Raw genomic sequence first — 22442 nt, 5'->3', positions numbered from 1 at the left:
TGACTCTGAAAGACTAACAAAGAGAACATCTAGTTCACACACAACAGGGCCAGTGTTTTAACCATGGTTAAGAGATTGGGGTGGACCATGGGATCCCAAGCCCCATCCCCCAACTGCAGCTAAGGAATCTATATCAGCACTGGTATTAGCTACAGTGAAGGCTCAGTAAGTGCCTGCTTTGTGAGAATTCGTAAACAGCTTTAAGAATTTGGAAGGAGAAAGCATTTCCAGGTGAGAATAGCCTTATCTAGACCGGAGATGCACAACTGAATGCCTGCAGGCCAAGTTCATGCCTAATGTACTTTTATCTGAGGGGAAGGAAGGAAGGATTGCTCAGCATTGCTTGTTAGGGAAGAATAAGACTTGGGTGCCATGGTTTGATATTAAGAAGATGGGCAGTCTTGAAAGGACTCACCTGAGCTTGTGCACTCCCTGTCTCCCTGCATGGGGAGGCAATTAAAAGCTTCCCCTTTCACTTTGGAAGAAGCTATGTTTTCCCATATTTTTGAACTTGAGAATTGTAATTTGCTCTGGGTTTAGATTGCAGGCCAACATCTGAAACTATGGTTTGGTTTCCACCTAGAGGTGGAGAAAGCACATGATTTGAGACCCTGATCTCTGATTCTGTTTAACCTCACAGTGACAATCATAGTCTGTGCATGTGATCTCTGTGACATTTCATATATATTTTATTACATTGCTATTCCATTCACATTCTGGAAAGATAAAATCTCACATCCAATCTGCCTCCTAATCTTTCATTAATTTTATTAATGAAATAATAATAATTAATTATTAATTATTAATATTAATTATTAATTATTAATATTAATTTCTCTCTCTTCTGTGCGACACACATACAGTTGCAAGCACATTCACTTAGATAGAGTCATCTATGGATAACTTCATGCTATTGGAGGCACTGTACCTGTAAAGTATTTCTAACAGGATGCTGCCAACTTTAATATTTTTCTTGACTCTCTGTTTGGGTTGGATGGTTCTGACAAGCATCAGGAAAATAGAATGACTTCCAAGAATATAGAAGTCAGTCACCCTTGCTTTCGAAATAGAAATGGGCCACCTGAATGTATTTTTCTCATGGTTGTATTTCTTTCATTTCATTTGTGTTTGTATTTCTGACCTCCTGTTTCCTGTATGACCTTGATCGTCATTTGTTTTGGCAATAACGTGTGCATAGTTTTTCTTTTTGTAGGAGGTTATTCCTTACATGGCAGAAAAATATGGTTTCCAGTACGAACTTGTGCAATACAAATGGCCCCGCTGGCTTCACCAGCAGAGAGAAAAGCAAAGAATCATCTGGGGTTACAAAATTCTCTTCCTGGATGTTCTTTTCCCATTGGCTGTGGATAAAATAATATTTGTGGATGCTGATCAGGTAAAAAGCCCCATTTTAAGAAAGTGTATAAACAGTTCTGATCCACATTGGTTTAGAGTCCTCTCCCCCAATACACCTGAATATGTTGGCTCAGGCCAGATCAGCCTGATCATGTGATAAAGCTATTCCTAAATGGTGCCACTGGAGTCTGTAAGTGGGGCAAATTTGAATGCTCTCTCACACAAGGGAAGAAACCCAAATCCCACCTCCTACACATTCAGAGCTATAGGAAGAGGGTTCCACTTCTCCCTGATGTGCTCGTGCTCGGGGTGAAGGGAAGTGTTGTGGGAGAGCCTATAAACCTGCAGCATCTATCAAGAATCAAGTTTAGGTAAATCTTTGCGACTCTTCTGCTTGAATAAACTTGTCCTCCATACTCTGTACTTTGACAGAAAATGACTAAACAGAATTGATAACCATGGAGAATGTAGTATTTATGATACAGTATGTGGTCATCTGTAGGGAATAGCTCCATCAATACCTGTTCCCCCAAGCTGGCTTTCTTGTTCTCCTGTGATACATTCCTAAACCTCTTCCATTTGGAAGTTGGCATGAAATTCCATAATGATTTTTTTATGTCCTTTGTGCCGTATCCAACACTAGATGTGTGCTGGACGAATGGACTGTGGCAGTTATGTTCTCAGGGAAATGCAGATAGCCTTGAAACAATTATTGTGTAGTGTTTGTTCCTGTGTGTGGTTTTCAGAAACCTCATAAAATACAAATTGGGGGGGGGGATACAGCTTTGTTCTTCTAACCAGATACCCAAAATTCCAGTCCACTACCTTAAAATAACAGCAGCTGTTGTGTAATGTGCAGCTTCCATGATTCACCCCATACCTGAACTGCATCTCAGTGACAGGAAGGCTAATTTCTACTACTCAGCATGTGTCTTTGGATAACACCCTAATCTGTCTGCTTTGGGTTCTTGACCCAAAATGGTCTGCAAAGCAAGTTTATCTGCTCAGCTCGGTGACTTGCATGCCCCATAGTTGATCTTTGGTGAGGCTTCTAGAGGAAACCCAGTTACTGTCTGCACCCCTCTTAGTTTTCTAGTTGGGATGCCACTGAAGCGACTGTCAGGCTTGGAGCATGTGGGCATGAAATCAACTTTTAAAATATAAATACTGGTCTACAAGTTGATGCATACAGGCCTATTAATAGCTGAATGAAACTCAACATATAGGTGGAATCCTATATTATATGCAATATTTTTCCCCATGCAAATGTTTAAGACACAGTTAAGATGAGCCTTTTATGTCTCTTTTTAAGAATGAGCAATCTGTTGGGTGGCTGAACTTGACATGGGCTAAGAGACAAAACAGACAGGCCCTATTTCTTCCCCCCCCCCCCAAGAAAAGCACGACAAAAAAAATACTTTTTGAAGGTTTTAAGTTTAAATGAGGTTTTAAGTTAAATGTTTCACATGAGGAATAAATATTACTCATGCGAAACAACTAAGGAAGTGTCTTTTTTTCCTTCTATTTTGGGAATATTATGAAGGTTAAGGAAAAACAAGAAATACTTTTGGACAACATGTTGAAGCTCCTGCCCATGTCCTGTTTCTGGTAGGAGTCTTTGGGATATAGTTTTAATGACATAGCTAAACATCAAGCACTGAGCTATTGTGTGAAATATCACCCTTTTCACTGAAGGAAACTTAGAGACAGCTGCTCTAAGTGTCATCCAGCATATGGCAAAATATGGCCTAGATGCTTCTGTGCCACAAAATCTCTGCTCTATTGACATACCATCCTCTCTCTCTCTCTCTCCCCCCCCCCCCCCCACTATCTAGATTGTAAGAAGTGATCTGAAAGAACTCAGGGATATAAACCTGAAAGGAGCACCATATGGTTACACTCCTTTCTGTGACAGTCGTACAGAAATGGATGGCTACCGTTTCTGGAAGTCTGGGTACTGGGCTACACAGCTTGGAAAAAGGAAGTACCATATCAGGTATGAGAACTAAGCAAGACCATCTTTCTCACTAGTACACCCTTCTATAGTGTGTTACAATGTTACGAGTGTCGTATTTATTGCTTAAGAGTAGATTTATTAAGGGTAGATCTCTTGAAGGGCAACTAGACAGTTCAGTATATATTTTGGTAGTTCCTCATATATACTTTAGCTAGCATTTACAGGAGAAACATTTTGACTTTGTCTTTACCATTTTCTCGGGTGCAAAGGAATATATCCTAATGTGTTGCTACAAATCTTACTCATTTTTATAGTGCTTTATATGTTGTGGATTTGAAGAGGTTCCGAAAGATTGCTGCAGGAGACCGACTTAGAGGTCAATACCAGGCACTAAGTCAGGATCCGAACAGTCTATCCAACCTAGATCAGGTACATTTCAACCAATTATGTCTATCGCAAAGATAAGCATGACCTTAAGCTGGAAAAATACCCTAGTGTCTCTTGGTTACATTTCATTGTGACAAAGGGACAAGCGTAGGATACTCCAGTGGAAATCAGAGGGACATGGCAATGCCAGATACAGTTCTCAAAACTCACTCTTGCTCCCTACTTTCTTTTCCTGCCCAGTATTGCCATGGAAAGAACAGCAGGGGAACATTCTTCTCCTTATTGCAATAGTGGCATCTACACTTCCAAGAAACCGAAGAGACACTCCCCACCCATTGACATGACCTAGTTCTAATTCAGTAACAGCTGCAACTTCCATCATTCACAGTACACACCTTGCATTTTAGAAGCCTGCATGACTATATTATAACTGGTGGCTCATGCTGTTGTTTTTCAGGATCTTCCAAATAACATGATTCATCAAGTGGCTATTAAGTCTCTCCCTCAAGAGTGGTTGTGGTGTGAAACTTGGTGCGACGATGAATCCAAGGCAAAGGCAAAAACCATTGATCTGGTGAGTTAGTGTATGAAACCTTCTCGTTTGGGTTTAGCCAGGACTTCATAGTGAATACTGATGATGAATATTGTTAATTGAGGACATAAAGACAATTCTGCTATGAACTGTTGGGTAACAGTGTATCTCTACATTAGGTCTTGGGTGGGAGCCAAGTCATGTAAGATCAGGGGTGGTGACTCCTTGATATACATGCTTATTCCTATCCTTGCTCCACCCCCATTGTGGGTGAACTGAACTGGAGAGATTATTCATGTATTTCATTGGTCCCCAAAATTTTTTGCGTGCTCTTTGGCAGCCCATTTCCATAAATTGTACCCCTCGTATTAGAAAAATGTTTGTAATTATTATAGTTGCTGTTATTTGAGATGTATGTTTTCAACTACTGATCCATATCTGATAATATACAAACTGATGATCTGAAACTAGCAGATTTTGGGGTTTTCACAGCCTGCTCTCTGCCTTCCTTCCTGCCATGTCAGCTGCTCAAGACATTCTAATACAAGCCTGCCTTTTCCCACCAATATTCAACTCTTTTTTTGAGTACCCCTAAAGGTCCTGGCAAGTACCCCTGGGTGTACATGTACCCCAGGTTGGGAACCACTGATGTATTTGAATGTGGGATCTCCCTGAGAATATAAAACCTTCTTTTGGGTGGGTTTTGTGTCTCAGGTGTTGAGATACCCTGTGTCCCTTTGATTGCTATATTTCCATAATTCACAGCCCAATCCTGAGCTGCCTGGCATGCAGGGCTACAGTGGCGCCAAAAATGGCTGCCACTGCATCCAGCGCACTCCAGGCAGCCGCCACCTTCATCTCGGAAGGGGACTTTTATCCCCTTTCCCCAGGTAAAGCGTGAAGCCCCGCAATGGGGCTACTCAATTCTACAAAGACCCATAGGTCGGTGTAGAATGAAGAGCCTCCATGTCAGACGGCCAGCCCAACGTGCAAGGCTCTAGATTTGGTGGAGCAAAGCTCCACCAGTCCCACCTCCCTTCTGCCTCACTTCCTCCCCCGGAACGCCTCCTCCCCCGGAACGCCTCCTCCCCGTCCTCCCTGCACCTCAGAACGCCGCCTCCCTCACACCCACACCTACCTTTCCACTGCTCAGCAGTCCGCACAACCACCGAGCGGTGGAGCTCAGGTGCTCCGCCAGCGCTAGCGCAGCGCTGGCTAGTGCTGGACTAGCATCGGTGGAACACTGGCGCTAGGGCCCGCAAACTAGCCTTACGGCATGTTTGTGACAGTGCACGCCAGAAGTGAGTCGGCACGCACTGCATAGGATTGGGCCCTAAGTCATTAATTTCTGTCCTATGGTGTGGAGCAAGGGTGTCCAAACTTTCTGGCAAGAGGGCCACATAATCTCTCTGACACTGTGTCGGGGGCTGGGGGAAAAAGAATTTACATTTAAAATTTGAATAAATTTACATGAGTTTACATAAATTAATATACTAGAGGTGGAACTTATATGAATGAATGAAGGTCTTGCAATAGCTCAAGGCCTATAAAAGGCATCACACAAGGCAAGGCTGGCCTTTTCTTTGCTGCTGCTACTGCATCACAGATGTGAATCAGCAAGCAGTGGAGGGAGACCTCATCCCACAGCTAATGTGAGAGGTCAAACAGTCGCCAAACAGTCGCCCTCATGCTGAGAGCAGTTGTTTCGGGCCAGTGCGGGCTCCAGCAAGTTTCCAGAGGGCCAGAGGCTCATTGAAGACTGGGGTGTTCCTGAGGGCCGCATTGGGAGTCCTCGAGGGCCGCAAGTGGCCCCAGGGCCGGGGTTTGGGCACCCCTGGTGTGGAGAATAGGCAAGGGAGCCTAGAAGACCGTGGCTGTGCCTAGTCTCACTGTGGGTAGGATCCCAGGGGCCAGTTAACTAATGAAGAGAACTGTGCAATCATTCTCCTTTGCAGACTGGCAGTGGGGATTGTCCCAAGCCCTTGTCTGTGACTGGAAGTAGTTGCCAATCATTAGATAGCAGTTTTGTTTTTTATACTTCTATGTCAGCGTGAGGCTCTTAGGAAGGGCAAAATGTCAAAGCAGTATCTTGTGTCTTCCAGTGCTTACCTGGGACCATTTTGATTCAGCTGTGAAGTTCTTTTAAGAGGGCGAATTACTGAACTTCACAGTGTTTGTATATTTATCAGATCTGTGTTCTTCTACTGAAGATTCCTAACCAATTCACATTCCGGTCCTTTTAGTTAGTTGGTAGTGCTGACAGGAAGAGCTGGCTGGGGATGAGCCAGTTGCAAAAGATGAATGGTGGGATCGAAGGCTCCCAGGGGCTGGTGACAGATGGTCCTGTTTATAAAAAGAATATCACCCAGATGTTTAGGCTTCCTAATAGAGCAGTGATTGAAAAGCATGGTGTGCTGTTCTCCAGTAAAATATTAATAGGTGGATTTTTTTGGCCAAAATTATTTGCATAATGGTGGCTGATGAGCATAGCTCAGCCATTATCTCTGCTGTAGAACCAAAATAGTACTCATTTTAAGACTTAGTGTTGAGGTGATCCCTACATCTCAAATCTAAGTTCCATATGAATTATGGCTGGGGGGGGGAGGCTGGGTGATGAGTCGTCAGATATTTAGGTTCATTCCCCTGCTAAGCTATGACATCTGTAACCTGTGAAATGCTTGTAAGGTTTTGTTTTCCAAAGTGATCATTTGCAAGAGGGCTATACCAGATAGATGTTCCTGAATGCATGGGTTAGTCTCTGCAGGCCCTTTGCCCTGATCTTAATACATATATGGCAGCAACCAGTGTTTATAGTCTGGATTTGATGTTCTCCATGGTTGATGGGAAGATCTATTTTCCTGCTTTTTGTTTGCTTCTTAAATGAGTGATACAGTTTTATTTTCATCTTCTAGTGCAACAATCCAAAAACCAAAGAACCCAAACTAGAAGCTGCTATGAGGATAGTTCCCGAATGGACAGAGTATGATACTGAAATAAATAAATTAATAAGTCACATCAGAAAACAAAAGAAGCCATTTCAAAAAGGTGAAGCATTTGAAAATGTTATGAAGACTTCTCAGGGACCTCTTGGCGGCGGGGGCAGGGAATTAAAGGTTGAAGCCTGTCTCTTGTCAACCTCAATGAATTTACATTAAATGCAGTTCCAGCTACAGAATTTTGAAGGTGGTTAAGGAAGGCATTTCTGAAGGGGGCTGCCCTTAACCTGGGGGAGGTGGGATATGCAAACAGAATTATTTCATATGGCTTTTGTCCTTTGGTGCTCTGCAAAATGATAACTGTTGGGCCAGCAGACCCTTATTCTTGGGATGTAGCAAATGTCCAACCTCTCTACTTTCTGGGGCTCATCTTGGCAAAAAGCACACCTCTTGTGAATGAAAATTCTTGACCCTGTGCTGCTACTGTTGTTGCCTTTTTGTGCTTCCACAAGACATAGAATTTGATCCTAAGCATGCTTACTTGACAGTATATCTCACTATGTAGTTGTGGTATATCCAGGCCACATTAGTAACTTTCTCTGCATACTCACATATAAGAATTAGGAATGTGTTTCGTAACATTTGAGAAAGCTAGAAGAAATCCCAAGGATCTGTATGCCATTTAGGAATCTGGGGAAACAGGAGTTATGCTGGGCTTACTTTATGACCACTTCTCCGCATGCGTACAACTGCAGCATAACAAACTTTGAAGCAGCTAGTCTTTTTCCCTTCTATAGCCATCAGTTTGTGATATTGTCACCAACTGGGACAGAGGATTATAGGTTTAAGTAAATTAGACTGTATTCCTGTGCACACTTCCATGGGAGAAGGCCCCACTGAACACAATGGGACTTGCTTCTGAATAGCCTTACATAGAATTGGGGTGTTAATGATTGTAACTATAATGAGGAGAATCACAAGAAAATATTTAAACAGAATCTGTTTAATTAAGCCTTGTTTGATTATGTCGTTAACTTAGGATGCAGAACTAATGGGTGCTTTTTCTATTACAGATTCTAAACACGATGAACTGTAGTGCTTACTTGGACATGGTTGTGATAGAACACCCACTCTGCTACAGTCTGGAGAGGGGATGGAGACGACACCATCTTTCATATATGTAAATACTACAGACTCTCTATTTTTTATGATAGATTAATGTGCAATCAACTTCAAAAAATTTATTCTGACATTTATTATTGTACTTGGAATAGAAAGACAGAGTGGCATGGAAGCCTAGCAAGAGGTTTGTACAGTTTATCACTCCATCTGATGGGTTTCCTGCTTTTCGTGTTTCCAAAGACCATGTAAATTCTGGCGCTAATACTCCCCAAGTGCACATAGTACATCACACAATACAAAATTTTGGATGGAACTTTCGTGCAATTAGAAAGTGTGTGTGTGTGGGGCAAACCGTCTGGTATAGTAAATGAGCTATACCGCCGTCTGTTTTTATTTAAAGTATTTCTAATGCCCCTTTTAGCAAAAGAGTCTAAGGAGCTGTCTTGAGGTACTATTTGAAGTTTGAATTGCACTCTAGCTCAGAGATTTTCAACTTTTTCATTTCATTCATTGTCATCCACATTGACAAGGTGCTAAAATTGTCAAGGCCCACCATCCCTTTTTTTGAACAATTGACAAGGCACATCACACTGCGGGGGGGGGGGGGGCTCACATCCCCCAATGGTCCTACTGATGACCCTCTCCAGACACCTGCAGCACACCTGTGGACCATGCGCATGCACTGTGTTGCAGCACAGTGGTTGAAAATTGCTGGTCTAGCATGTCTGTATATTTCTTTGATGCATGTAATGTAACTTTTGTGGAAATAAGATGTTTTCAATTCTTTTCAAGGATAATTTATAAATACATTGAAAAGCAGCTGTCCCTTTGTTAGAACTGCCTGTAACCCATTGTCTCATGTTCCCAGTCGTTTCCTATTATCCCACTACCTTTTGCAATGCCTAAAAACTCTGTGCTAGGAGAATTGACTTTTTAAAAAATACTCTAGTCCTCATTCCTTGCAAGAACTCCTTCCTCCTCTGTGGTTAATAATCTTGGCATTTCTGTTTAACAGTTTACCTGAGAGACAAGTTAAAGTTCTCATGGGGATATAGAGCCTCTAGCTTTGTTTATAACAAATTTTTAATCACATTGGAGACCAGACAAAATCAACTTCTTGTCTCTGACATAAAAGGATATCTCAGAGAAACCCAGATAACATAAAAAAGTGACTAGAACCCATTTAACTGTTTCCCCTATATTTATCTGAAACAAGAAGGCAGAGTTTTCTGTTTATTCACAGCTGATATTTAGAAAATGTGTATTTAATTAGTGCGTCACTTAATACAGAAATGGAGTCATTGTGCACAGTCCACTAGTTGTAGCATTTAATGTTAGACACCAGTATCTTCCTACAAAAACCTGGAAAACCGTCTCCAAATTGCTCTTAGTTTCTGTGAAATGAATGTATCTTCCATTGCCCAAACAAATCCGTCCCCCGTCCCCCCGACTACAAGCCCATGGAAATACTGAAACTGTGAAGGTATTTATACTATCCATTTTGGCATAACACCTACTTTAAGCTTGGGTGCTATTGGCATTAATTTTAAGCTGGTTTCAGGAAAAAAGAAGTATTCTCTGTTGATGAAATTAGAAACAGCTTTATTCCAAATTTTGTGGCTGCCAATACACCATGCAGCATGATTTTAAGCTTATCTTCAAAACGTCTTAGCTTTCAAAACACTGGCCTAAATGTTTAAATAGATCCTCATCCTGCAAACATTTGCCCAGTGTGCGCGCATGCTGCAGTAGATTATGTTAATTGATACTGACTGGTCTTTTACTGTTGTGACTACAGAACCTGCCTTGAAGTACTCTTGATCAATCTAATTTGCAGTCCCTAATGATGCTTCAGGCAAGAGTTCGGACAAGCGCAGCCATTTCTGAATTCCATATAAATTAAGCCATACTTATGATGATCCTTGCAAGTCCCTGTTTTGTGCAGTGGCAGGAAGCAAGGGCTTTTCTCTGCCTTTTATTCAGTTTTAATGCTGGTTCTAAAAATATTTTTTTAATACTGCCCAAAAATAAAAAGAACGGTAGGGTCACAGGTGCTAGCCATGACAACTACCTCAATAACAACACTTAGGGCATGATTTCCATGAATGTATCAATATGAAAATGTGATGTTAATACTGCCCGAGCGTATGGAATTCCCAGATTACTGTGAATTTTGTTCAAGGTTAGGTCTTCGTGAAAATGATTCCAAAAGCAGGACAGAACAGGAGAAGCCACCACTGGAGCTCCTCAGCTACAGAATTATTTTCATGCTGTTAGGGGTGGGTGGTGGTCAAACTAAATTGTCAAAACAGGCTGGTCCAATCCTCATTTGTGTGATTTGAGCTGAAAACTCTCTTCAGGTTATACATCTCCAAACTTCCAGCAAGGGGAAAGTGTATAGAATCTGCTGTAGGTGTGATTTTCTCTTATACAAATTGGCCAGGGTTGTGGTGATTTGGAGATATTAATAGTACTGTATGTATGCTGTACCATTACTGGAGTTCCCTTGAACTTTTGACTTCTGAGGGGCATTAAGAAAAAAGAATAAAATAGTATTTAACTAGGTTGTTTGAGGCTGAAAACTACTAATGTCATTTTGAATCACTCTCAGATTGCTTTCTTGAGAGATAAACTGGATTTTAAAAACACTTCTACAGATTCAAAATTGTCTTGTGAGATAACTGTAGGCTGTGCTTTGAATGTACTTCACAAGTGCCTGAGTAGTGTGGAACATAAGGCTATTAGAAGTGGCCCAGTTTCTCAAGCTAAAATGAATGTCAGCTCGTAGGAAGCAAAGTGCTAAACTGGCTTCTTAAAACTTACTGCTCCAAAATGTTGCGGGGGAGGTCACATTGGCCATGAAATACTGACGCCTGCCCCCCCCCCAAGTCGGAACCACTGTCATCCAAGTACAAGAAGATATTTTCTTTCCTACCTATACTGATGAACTAGAACACAGTAACTGACAAAAGTTACCTTCTTTTCAGTCCCACCTCCTTTCATCAAAAAGATTCAAACTCCTCAGAAACAAATTAAATGGATTTAGGGTCACATTCTAGTCATTTTGTTCAAATGTCAAGCACAGATGGAGTGAAAAGCTACGACTATCACTCTACTTATCTTTCTGAAGCAACCAAAAGAAGGGAAACTGTTAAGCTAAGAGAAAGAAAATGCTTTTTTAAAAGGACAGAGTAGAAACCACTTTCAACTCATCAACTGTAGTAACCTTATTCTCCATTAATCAGTGGTCTTCAAACTTTTTTGTGCCATGACCCCAATAAGGTATGAGACTGGGGACTGCAGCCCACCACTGATCAAGCCCACTCCCAGAACCTAATCTGCCCATCCCTTGCTCCTACCTTTTGTGATTGGGGTCATGATCCACAGCTTGAAGAACACTGCCATAAGATGTATAGGGGCACTATCTGAGGCTCTGACATACTAGAGCCCTCCCATACAGAGGTGTGTTCCCTAAAAGGTAGTAGTGGAACGGTTGTCATCTACTTCTGATTGTATGAAACTGCCTGTGACTAGTCAGACCATCATGCCAGCTAGATCAGTATTGGCTACAGTGATAGGTGGTGGCTCTCTAGGATTCCAGAAAGAGCTCTTTCCTAGTGCTACACAGAGATGCCACAGTTGAATCACTTATAGAATTCTCTGCCTCATTTCTTTCTTGGAAGGGCAGGTGGCAGCACGTGCTATAATCTGAGATATATTAAAGAGAGTTTTAGACATGAGAATAGCATATAAGAGCAATGGGAAAAATCCTCAAATGTCTTCGATGAACACTCCAGTAGTCACATAAGCCATTAGTGCACAGTCTTTTACCAATACTGAAAACAAGAATAAACTCTGCTTTCTTGCAATTACAATGTGAAAAACCAAGTACCTGACTGAGTCCCACAATTGTCAGAAAGAGTTGGGTAAACTTTAAAGTGCTTTGTTGACTAAACATGTGGGTTTGTCTTGAGTGGGAGGTCTCAAACCAAGTCAGAAGCAGAGCAAGAACTGCAGCCCTAATTATGCTTCCACATGTTCTGAAATAGTCAGGGACTTGACCCCCAGACACATCAAGAGAGAGTGGACTGCTGTTGTGGTGCTCTTCATTACAAGCTTGTTTACCCTTCAATCACTGAAAAGCCTGGCATTCATTAGTTCTTCTTTAAAAAGGGCAAAATTCCTACCTAGAAATAATAAGTCAATGTACAGAAGAAAAAAGGGGGAAGACAGTGGAAGAAAAATTGTCTAATTGAAGTGGAATTTAAACTTAAAAGGTCCTCCAGAACTGAAGGGGTCAAACCCTTGCCAGGAATTCCAGCTTCTGTGAAAAGGATGTCCTCCCCCTTGCTGGCTTTCTGCATCCAGAGGGTCTTCTCCTGCATCAAACTTGCTCCGCATTTCTAAAGAGATATACAAGTAATAGTGAGATCACAGCTTGTACGTGGATATTCATATGGATGACAGACCAGATGTATTTTAATTGCTTATGCTGTACAGTAGCCACCATGCTTGGAAAAACAATATGTACATGAGTCGGAATGTGCATTCTAGTTCTATGCTGGAACAGCACAGGAACAACCAATGGCAGCAGTCCCACTCCCAAAGATACCCAAGGGGTGTCTTAAGCTTTGCTTTTTGTTTGCCAATTTCCCAGAGCATTTTCTTCATGTAAAGCTGCCATTCCAAATTAGGGGAAGTTTTTCATGACAACTACGCAAATGCTCAGCCTGTGGTAATGTCCAGGTACTTTGGTATAAACAGAAGGGCTTTCTCCCACACCGAGAAGAGAACCTGAAATCTGTTTTAATGTTATAGCAAACATTTCCTACGCTTATTCTGTCCACCCTTAGTTAGCAAGTATTAGCCATTCAGTCATTCATAGCCATCTGTTATTGGGGGGGTACACACACACACACTTTATTTGGGAGGGTCATGAAAAAGAGCATTTTGGTCAAGTGGAACCCAATTAAAGTGGATGCGGGAACCCTGCATGTTAAAGTTATTTGGGGATCTACCAAAGATAGTAAGTGAAATTTTTGCCAAGTAATCAAGCTCCAATTATCACTTCGCCTTATCTCCGGGGCCAATCAGAGAGCAGAGCCTTTCAACTCTGAAGAGTTTCCTTTCTCTGCTCAGCTCATGCAGGCACCTGTTTCTATAGTAACTTTGGTGGGAAATTCCAGCCAAAATTAACCTTTTATTTTCTTTTGTTCCCTTTTGCTGCTGCAACCTGGTTCCTTTTTGCAAATGCAATTTGGCAGGAGTCTGTTTTTTTCAACACCAGGATGGGATCCGCCTTTCCATTTGAAATAAAGTCCAAGGCTACAATTCAGTGTACCATTACTTAAGAATAACTCCCATGGAAAGCAGTGGGTCTACTTCCGAGTAAAAAGGGTTGCAAATATATGCAGCTGCCTTTCTCTGCTGTGAATTGAATTGCACAGTCCGAGTTATGTGTTGTATGTTGTATGTAAAGCTTCTGGCTTAACACACCAGCCAGCTTAAAGGTGGATTTGATTCATGGTTCTCCTGCATTGGTTGCCAACCTTTTTCACTTGCATATCCCTTGGCAGCCCATTGCCATTGTACCCTTCATATTAGCAAAATGTTTGTAATTAATAATACAAGCCCTCATCTCCTCTCTATGAAAGCCCAGACTTCATGTATTCATCACAGTGTTTTCTCTTTTTATCTGTTTGAAGAACAGAAACTGTTTTGCACCAGAAATGTGCTGAGAAATTCTGGGTGATTGATCACTTTTCATATTATGTTTCAGCTTTTTTACTGTGCTGGTTTTCAATCACTAGCTCATACATGAATTGATGACCAAAAACTACCTATTGGTGGAGCTTTCACAGCCAACTAGCTACCTCCCTTCCTGCCTTGCAATGCATTCTGGAGCACGGCCTGCCTTTTTCTGCCATTATTCCATTCTTTTTCAAGTACCCCTAAAGGTCCTGTTGAGTGTCCCTGGGAGTACATGAATACCAGATTGGGAACCACTGTTTTACTGGTATGTAGTTTACAGTGCGCTTACTCTGATAGTGTTTACAAAAAGGTGGTGAAGACCAGAATTTAAAAAGAATAAAAATGTAAAATCAGGTAAATCAGGCCTCGGGTAAAATCAGACAAAACTATAGTCAGACACCCCCCTAAATTTAATCCCTGACTTATCTGAGGGTCATAGAAAATTCCATGACTGATGGCTCAAAACTTGCCCTCGACTTGTCTGTGGGATTGACTTGTAGGCGAGTGTCTGTGGTATATTCTGTTGGCATGGAGAAATCTCTTGGCGTAGATTAAATTGGAGTCAAAAGCTTTTATTTTTTCACACTAACTTAATTTGTGGTATTTTACCACACAATCAAATCAAGAAAGTGCTTTTCACAAAGAAAGGAGACATAAACAAAACACTACATCTAAAGAAAGGACTGCTTTTCAAATAAAAGATGAAATACAAAAACTAGATTACTGGGGGCGCAATCCTAACCAACTTTTCAGTCTCAAGGTAAGAGCAATGCAACTCTGAGGTAAGGGAGCAAACACTTTACCTTGAGGAGGCCCCCCAACTGCAGAATGCAGCATATGCCCAACTGGCACAGCTATGCCAGCACTGAAAAGTGAGTTAGAACTGCACTCTCAATCATTTTGAGATGAGCTACCAGTAAACATACCTGGATCAGTGAGGACTTCTTTGGCTGCTGCAATATCAATAAACTTTTTCTCTGCTTTCTTCTTCTCTTCTTCATTCTGGAAATTATCAGGGTGCCACTGCATTGCCAACTTCCTATATGCTTTTATAATTTCTTGTTTTCTAGCATTCCTGGAGAAATTAAATAGAAACCATTTTCCAATGACTTTCTATGAGTCCACCTGGACTCGCAGCTGTCCCTGGATTCCCAGGTGGCGGCTGTGGCCAGGGGGGCCTTTGCTCAGCTTCAGCTGGTGCACTAGCTGCGGCTGTACTTGGATCTTGCAGACCTGGCCACGGTGATCCATGCCACGGTGACATCGAGGTTAGATTATTGTAACGCACTCTATGTGGGGCTGCTCTTGAAGATGGTTCGGAAACTACAACTAGTGCAGAATGCGGCAGCCCGCGTGGTTACTGGAGGTAGACAGTTTGACTCTGTCAGCCTGCTTCTCCAGCGGCTGCACTGGCTGCCCATTCGTTTCCGGGCCCAATTCAAGGTGTTGGTTTTGACCTTTAAAGCCCTATACTGCTCTGGGCCAGGGTATCTTAGAGATCGCCTACTCCCGTACAATCCGGCTCGTCCTCTTAGGTCATCAGAGAAGGCCTTTTTACAAGTGCCCTCACCTAGGGAGGTACGTGGGGCGGCGGCAAGAAATTGGGCCTTCTCAGAAGTGGCACCAACGCTATGGAATTCCCTTCCCCTTGACTTAAGAACGGCTCCCTCTCTTGTAACTTTCTGGCGAGGCCTGAAGACCCTTCTGTTTAGACAAGACTTCTGAATTCCTGGCCTTTTTAACATCTGCTCACAGGCTTGATCCTTTTCTAATTTGCTGCCCTATGCTCTTACCTGATTAGTTTTTATCTTACTGTTTTTATGATATGTTATGTTTTTATCTGCTTTTAAATTATGTTTTTAACTTGTCTTAACCTTGTTTGTAAGCCGCCTTGAGTCCCTTCAGGGAGAAAGGTGGGGTAAAAAATAAAGTATAATAATAATATTTAGAAATGGCTTTCTATCTGAAGCCAAGCCTTCAAATAACCTTTAGTGTTAATGCACACACAATGCCCCACACCTTCCCTAGCAGAGAAGGAAAACGTTAAATAAAGGAGAGCAAGAAAAGGAGAGTTGTACCAGACAAAGGGGTGCATCCAACTGTAGAGAATAAAATCTAATTGTGTTAAAATATATGTGCATGTAGAGGGAGTATCCTTTATAAGTATAGGTTAGGACTGGAAAACTTGGAATTACTGTGAAATGGCTTACAAAGGGGAGTTTTGCTTCATATGAAATAAGGTGTTATAAATAGGGATCACTAGGGATTAGCATCTAAGATAGTGTCCATACAGCAAATCCAAATAGCCAGAGACTGCTAGCTACAAGATATAAAGGCTACAATTCTGTACACACCTGGGAATAAGTTCTAATTAAGTCATTGGGGCTTATTTCTGAACAGGCATGCATAGCTTACACTGAAAGACACTATCCCCATTACTCCATTTAATGATGGCACACAGTGCCAAAACACAACCAGTGTCTACAATGTAATACTGGAAATGATAATGCTCTTTTTAAAGAGAAGGGAGAGGAAGTAGAAGAGCACACACAGGCATGGCAACAGCAAAATGTGAGCATCCAGTACGGTTTAAGTGATCAGAGGAGAAAAGAGCCTGCAGCCACAGTGACAGAATCCAGGACTGTTGGAGAAGAGCATGAAAAGCATGGCAGGAGATACAGGACCAAAGTGCAGAGAATTTCAGTGTTAAAGTCCTTAAAAAGTAGAGGACTGAAATGCAGGGAAACAGATAATAGGGACCCCTCTGTAGCTTACTACAGATAAATCCAGAGTGTTTCAGAATACGGGTGTCCCCTGGTATCGGCAGGGATACCTGCACCCCATCCCCCAAGGATACATCAAACTATGACTAAGCTGGACCATATCTCCTTGGCCTCCTGTGTCCATTACCTTTGTCCTTCTTGTTTACAGTCACCTGAAGCAATCAGTTTCTTGCTTCTACAGGTGGCTATAAGCAGAATGCTTCTAGACAGACTAGCAGGCAGGAAGCCTGCATGTTAGAGGGAAAACTCAGAGAACGTTAAGAGCAAGTAGGTCCTGTTAATGTTCCAAGTCTTCCCTCTAACAAACAGGCTTCCTGCCCTGCTTGTCTGTTTATAAGTAGTTTGCACTTAGCCTCCTGTACAAGCAAGAAACCAATTGCTTCGCATATCTTTAAAAAAAGAAATACAAAGGTAACGGGCACGGGGGCCCCTGGATACGTGAAACTGCCAATACTAGATCCGCTGATACAGGGGCACCTGTACTCTTCTTAAGGACTGATCCCAATACATATTTCCTTTTGAATCACTCAGAGGGGAGAGCCAAATCCTGGCTTTCACTGAAGAACCACTGCAACACAACATTGCACACTCTTATGTGCACCAGCCCTTGAGGGCAAAATCACTCTGGCCATCTTAGAACCTTGATACCTCTTCATTTCTTCTCCCCTCTATGTTGCTAGACCATGCTTTCAGAATTGTATTCTCAGGACCCAAGTTTGCATGAGGAAGGGCTGACTTTCCAGGGGATACTTCCAAGCAAATATCATTCTGACTTTCCAAATTGCTTCAGCCAGTAAAACTGTATATCATCTCTCCCCCCCCATTTCTCTAGCTTATTCACTGCAATTTGTTCTTCCTGTTACAGTGGTTTTGTTCTTTACTTAACACTTTATTCATCCTTTTGCTATTGAGGCTTTTGTGTGTGTGTGCTGCTGTTGCCAATGCATTTTCTCTCTATTCACAATTAACCATTTTCGGATACAAGTTACCACTTTGGCCAGAGAAGATTCAATGTATTGAGAAAAAAAAGTTTAAGAAGATTAGGAAATGGTAGAAAGAACTTTAGAAGATAACAAGGCTTTGCCTTGACTAGAGGCAGCATATCAAGCCAGGAAAACAAAAGGGATTTGGTTGTTGTAACAAGGGCTTAAGTATCAAGGTATCGCTGACCAGTATTAAGCACAGTGAAGATTCTCTGCCTTCAGTTACATTGACTTGTAAACAGGGTTTCAACAGTTGAGCTGAAAATGAATTTTGTTTGAAGCGGGGGGGGGGGGGGAAGAATGGGGCAATTTAAGGAAACAGAAAAACTTTTTTTCAAAGATTTGGGAGCTCTACAAGTTTACTCAGAGCTCAATCCTACGCCTGGGCAACATCGCTCTTTTGTGCAATGCCCAGGCACTAGTTTTGAAAGTGCTGTAAGGCACTTCATAGTGGCTGAGAGAGGGAAGGCACTAGGCCTCTGCCACTCGGCTGGCTAGCGAGAGCCTGCAGCAGTGAGTAGGCCACTTAATGGTGGGAAGGTGTAGGGGGACAGTGGGAGGAAGGGGGGTATTTCTGGGTGGCAGAGGGCTCAGGAGGGGGCAGAATGGCAGGGATCCTATCCCTCCCCGTTTCTGGAAACCCTACATGGGCTACTTGAATCTGCACCAGCACCTGAGCCGGTGCAGATCTGAGTAGCCCCACGGGGTTGCCTGGTTCAATCATGGGGTAAGGGAACCAATGTCCCCTTACCTCGAGGAGACCGCCAACTGCCTTCTCAGCCCCACAGGATATAGCAGAGGTTGTTTCAGCACCGCCATACCATGGCGTTGGCAGCTGGGATAGGACTGGGCTGTTAGTCTAGCTGCTGCTCCTGCAACAAAACTGGTTGTCAGTTTGTTCCCAAGCAGAATTCAGGGTGCTGGCTCTGAGGTTTAAAGCCCTATGCAGCTTAGGCCCAGTGTATCTGCTGGAATGTCTCCTCCCAGATGAACAGGCCTGTCTCCTGAAGGGGACCTGAAGCATGAGCCAACCCTGGCAGAAGCCCTGCTAATTGTGACCAGGAGGCCTCAAAACTTTTATTTTTCATTTTGTTTCTCCCTTTTGAATATGTTCTGTTTCTGCTGTCAGTATTTTATCTTTCTTATACTTCTTGTGCCAGAAAATTTTAGATATGTTGCATGTTACTGGTATCCTGCTGCTGCTGTTTTTATTTATTTTTTATTTTGATGTTATATAATTTTTACTGCTTTTTTTTTATGTCACCTTGAGCACCCTATATCTTAAGGGGAGGGGTTGGCTATTTATTTAAAGAAGATGTAAGTATATTTGTATTAGGAAATACAAAAGTGTGTCGGAAGAGGTACTCACCTTTTTACCCCTAAAATTTTGTAGTAATCTCTCTTCTGAGACTGCTTGAGCATCCGCTGTGCTCTCTCCAAGTCTTCCAGAATCTGCTGGTCATTTTCACTGTGCTCCTTAGCACTTTCATAGTCTTGAATGGCTACAGAATACAGAGTCATGAGCACTCAGTTATCTTGCAATTAGTCATCATAAATACAGAGAGTTAGATTTCAAATTTTCAAATGAAATACTGACACCTTCTATTTTAATTTAAGTATATGAAGCTACCTCCTACCAACCCAGAATTCTGGTCCTAATAGCCCAGTCCTGCCACCTTTGACTGGCAGGAATTCTCCAAGATGTCAATTGGAAGACTTTCTCAGATATTCCACCTGCAGACCTTTAACTGAATATGCCAGAGCTCTGTGTGTTGGCTCTATCCCTAAAGACTAAAGCAAAAGTTTGAAGGGTCCTGGTTTTCAGGCACCTGCTCCGAGTAAATCACTGTCCCAATTGTTCTTTTGGTTTCATTTAAACGATATTTCATTTGCCACTAAAAAAAAGTGTGCGGAGCTTTGTGGGGAAACTGTGAGATGCCATTCCTCAAGTTTCAGCTCCCTTCTGTGTCTCCAGAAGGGCTGTGTGGGAGGACAAGGGGCTGGAGCAGTTTCATCTCATCTCTAATACACATACATGTAAATGCAGGCATTTTAACACCGAGGGACCAAAGAGATGCACAGCCCACCATTTTGCCCTAGCTGAAGAGGCTCAATTTGAACTGATGATAACACATTATAGGCCAATTATGGCTTTCATAATGACTCTTTAATCAAAATGAGCCAACATCCTCCTCATTTTCAAATCCACTCAGGACAAGGTATTGAAGAATAATTAATGTTGCATGCTGAGAAGAACTTTCAGTAATGTGCACAGGTGGGCAGAACATGGGGAAAGAAGGGGCAGAGACTCAAGCGGAGATGTTCAGTGGGAATACAGGAGTATTACAAATCTATAAGAATATCTGCGTTTTCGGGAAAGACTGGAGAGGTGTCCTGTAACAAAAACTCCTCTCATTTTTGCCACATGTCCTTTTAACGCATTCACTCATTATCTATACACTGTATATAGTCAAGTGTAAGTCAATCTCACAGATAAGTTGAGGGCAGGTTTTGAGTAAAACATCATGGAATTTTCTATGACCCTCTGATAAGTTGGAGGTAAAACTTCGGGGTGTGTGAAATTTTTAGAAAACAAACTAGAAATTGTTCTGAGGTAGCAGCAAAAAGCCAAAAGGGAGCCATTTAACCGTTTTCTCTGAACAGGAAAGGAGATAAAAGGTGCTTATGAAAGCTGTACGCTTTGTGAGGAGTATAGTGCTGCACTTCCACATAGCAGCAACCTTCATACAGACCAAAATTCCTAGAAGCGTCTTCATCTCTTTTCCTATCTGAAGAAAAAGCTAAATTCACTACCTTTTTTAGTTGCTTCCTCAGAACAATTACTGGTAAATAGAATTGCTCCTTTTCCTCCACCCCCATGTCCTGCTTCTCAGCCCAGTCCCACCCCCATCTCACCAAGCAACTGCTCCTAGAAGCTTTATTTACTGCATTGACCCATGTATAAGTCAACCCATGTTTTCAGGGTCAATTTTAAGGCATAAGTGTTTTGACTCATACATGAGTACATACTGTATATAAAAACAAATGTCCTGACTGATTCATCAGTGCCCAGCCCATAACCCTGGACCTAGAAACATGAAGTTCGGGAAGTATATTCCTTCCATGACTTAAGGACCCACTAAGAAGAGGTTTTTAGAAATTCATCCTCTAAGGGGTTGAAAAAAGGTAAAATGTGTTTCCACTGATTCCTCAATATCTCTTAGGTTTGATGAGATATCAACTTGGTTTTGGCTTACAAACGTTACCATATGAATACTTAAAAATATAATTCAGGATTTTGCCCTAATAAGCCCCTAAAAGGGGCAAATCTAAATTTGGGGGTGAATTATAGAACTCTTCCTATTACTTAGGCCTTTTTCCCTGTGCTACTGTCTGAGAGCGGCCTATGGCCTACATGGCTACTAAGGCCAGGCTGGCTCTTTTAACATAACCCTTTATAAGTCGGTATGGCAAGGGGTAGAAGCAGTAAAATAATAGAAAAATAAGTCATTTTAGTGTTTACTCTGAACAGTAAAATGAAGTGTATTTCTGGCTCAATGCAAAGTTCTGCTACCCCAAGATTTTGACAAGCCTTTCTCCTGATAACTTGTGCTATTGCCAGCCCTAGCTCTGCTTATCCCAGTGAGAGGAGAGTTAGGGAGGGGCACTGGCTCAAGAGTAGTGAAGCATGGTAGTTATACATAAATCATCTGACTAAGCAACTGAAAAAAAAGAGTAGCATTACACAGAAAAACTGTTCTGACCAAGTATCCCAAAATAAGCTTTGGGCATCACAAATCATAGATCTATACAACTGAAAATGTTCAGCATGATGCCCTAGGAGTGCGTCTGAACTAAAGTTCCATTCTGGTGCAAAGTGTGCTGTCCCCAGGAACGGGGCTTTACAAGGCAAAAACCCTAAACAGCTATAAAACTGACTTCTAGATCACCCACAGGACTTCTACTATCCGTGGTTGCAATCTACAGCTTTGTTGAGCTGTAGCTGAGCTTTAAACAGGGTCTGCTCACACACACCAACATCAAATAATGTTTTAGACCAGGGGTGCCCAAACCCCGGCCCTCGGGCCACTTGTGGCCCTTGAGGCCTCTCAATGCGGCCCAATGAGCCTCTGGCCCTCCGGAGATTTGTTGGAGCCCACATTGACCTCTCGCGTGAGCTGTGGGATGAGGGCTCCCTCTACTGCTTGCTTTTTCACGTCTGCGATGCAGTAGCAGCAGGAGAGAAAAGGCCAGCCTTGCTTTGTGCAAGGCCTTGAGCTATTGCAAGACCTTCATTCATTCATATAAGTTCATCTTTAATATATTCATTTAAGTAAACATATGTAAATTTATTCAAATTTTAAATGTAAATTAATTATTTTCTTCTCTTTTCCAGAAAACTATGCATTTTAGACATTACTGGTATCTTTAGTCCTAAAATACCCCCCCCCCATACACACACATGCGTGTGTGCACACAGATACACTGGATGCTGAAAAAGAATATGCTTAGGCTTCATTTTTTGTGCCCTTCACCAGGGCCTGCTTTGCATCTCCTGCATCTCCTAATGAGTCTTTCCTGGTTTCTCCATTTCTAATCTTGGCGTGTCTCATTATAGATCTAAGGCTTCTAGCT

At 42.1% G+C, this 22442-nt stretch overlaps 2 protein-coding genes across 4 annotated transcripts in view; one reads left to right on the top strand and one right to left on the bottom strand.

Moving 5' to 3' along the window:
- The window catches only part of UGGT2 (UDP-glucose glycoprotein glucosyltransferase 2), an 89993-nt gene extending 79134 nt beyond the window's left edge, over positions 1 to 10859 (top strand). Inside the window, exons 32-37 of the mRNA XM_066622030.1 lie at positions 1214 to 1396; positions 3192 to 3352; positions 3628 to 3742; positions 4158 to 4274; positions 7145 to 7277; positions 8242 to 10859. Of these exons, the coding sequence (XP_066478127.1) occupies positions 1214 to 1396; positions 3192 to 3352; positions 3628 to 3742; positions 4158 to 4274; positions 7145 to 7277; positions 8242 to 8264 (732 nt within the window). The 3' untranslated portion in view covers positions 8265 to 10859. The remainder of the gene's footprint in view (positions 1 to 1213; positions 1397 to 3191; positions 3353 to 3627; positions 3743 to 4157; positions 4275 to 7144; positions 7278 to 8241) is intronic.
- The window catches only part of DNAJC3 (DnaJ heat shock protein family (Hsp40) member C3), a 57441-nt gene continuing 43194 nt past the window's right edge, over positions 8196 to 22442 (bottom strand). For all 3 annotated transcript variants that reach the window (XM_066622036.1, XM_066622034.1, XM_066622035.1), the window contains 3 exons: positions 19177 to 19309; positions 14968 to 15116; positions 8196 to 12693 (listed from right to left, as the gene is read on the bottom strand). In XM_066622036.1, coding sequence (XP_066478133.1) covers positions 12539 to 12693; positions 14968 to 15116; positions 19177 to 19309 — 437 coding nt within the window. In that variant the 3' untranslated portion in view covers positions 8196 to 12538. The remainder of the gene's footprint in view (positions 12694 to 14967; positions 15117 to 19176; positions 19310 to 22442) is intronic.

This window comes from Tiliqua scincoides, chromosome 3, assembly GCF_035046505.1.
Source record: "Tiliqua scincoides isolate rTilSci1 chromosome 3, rTilSci1.hap2, whole genome shotgun sequence".
In the NCBI taxonomy this organism is placed as follows: Eukaryota; Metazoa; Chordata; class Lepidosauria; order Squamata; family Scincidae; genus Tiliqua; species Tiliqua scincoides.
The sequence above is the reverse complement of the archived record's forward strand: the minus strand, read 5'-3'. Positions and strand labels throughout refer to the sequence as shown.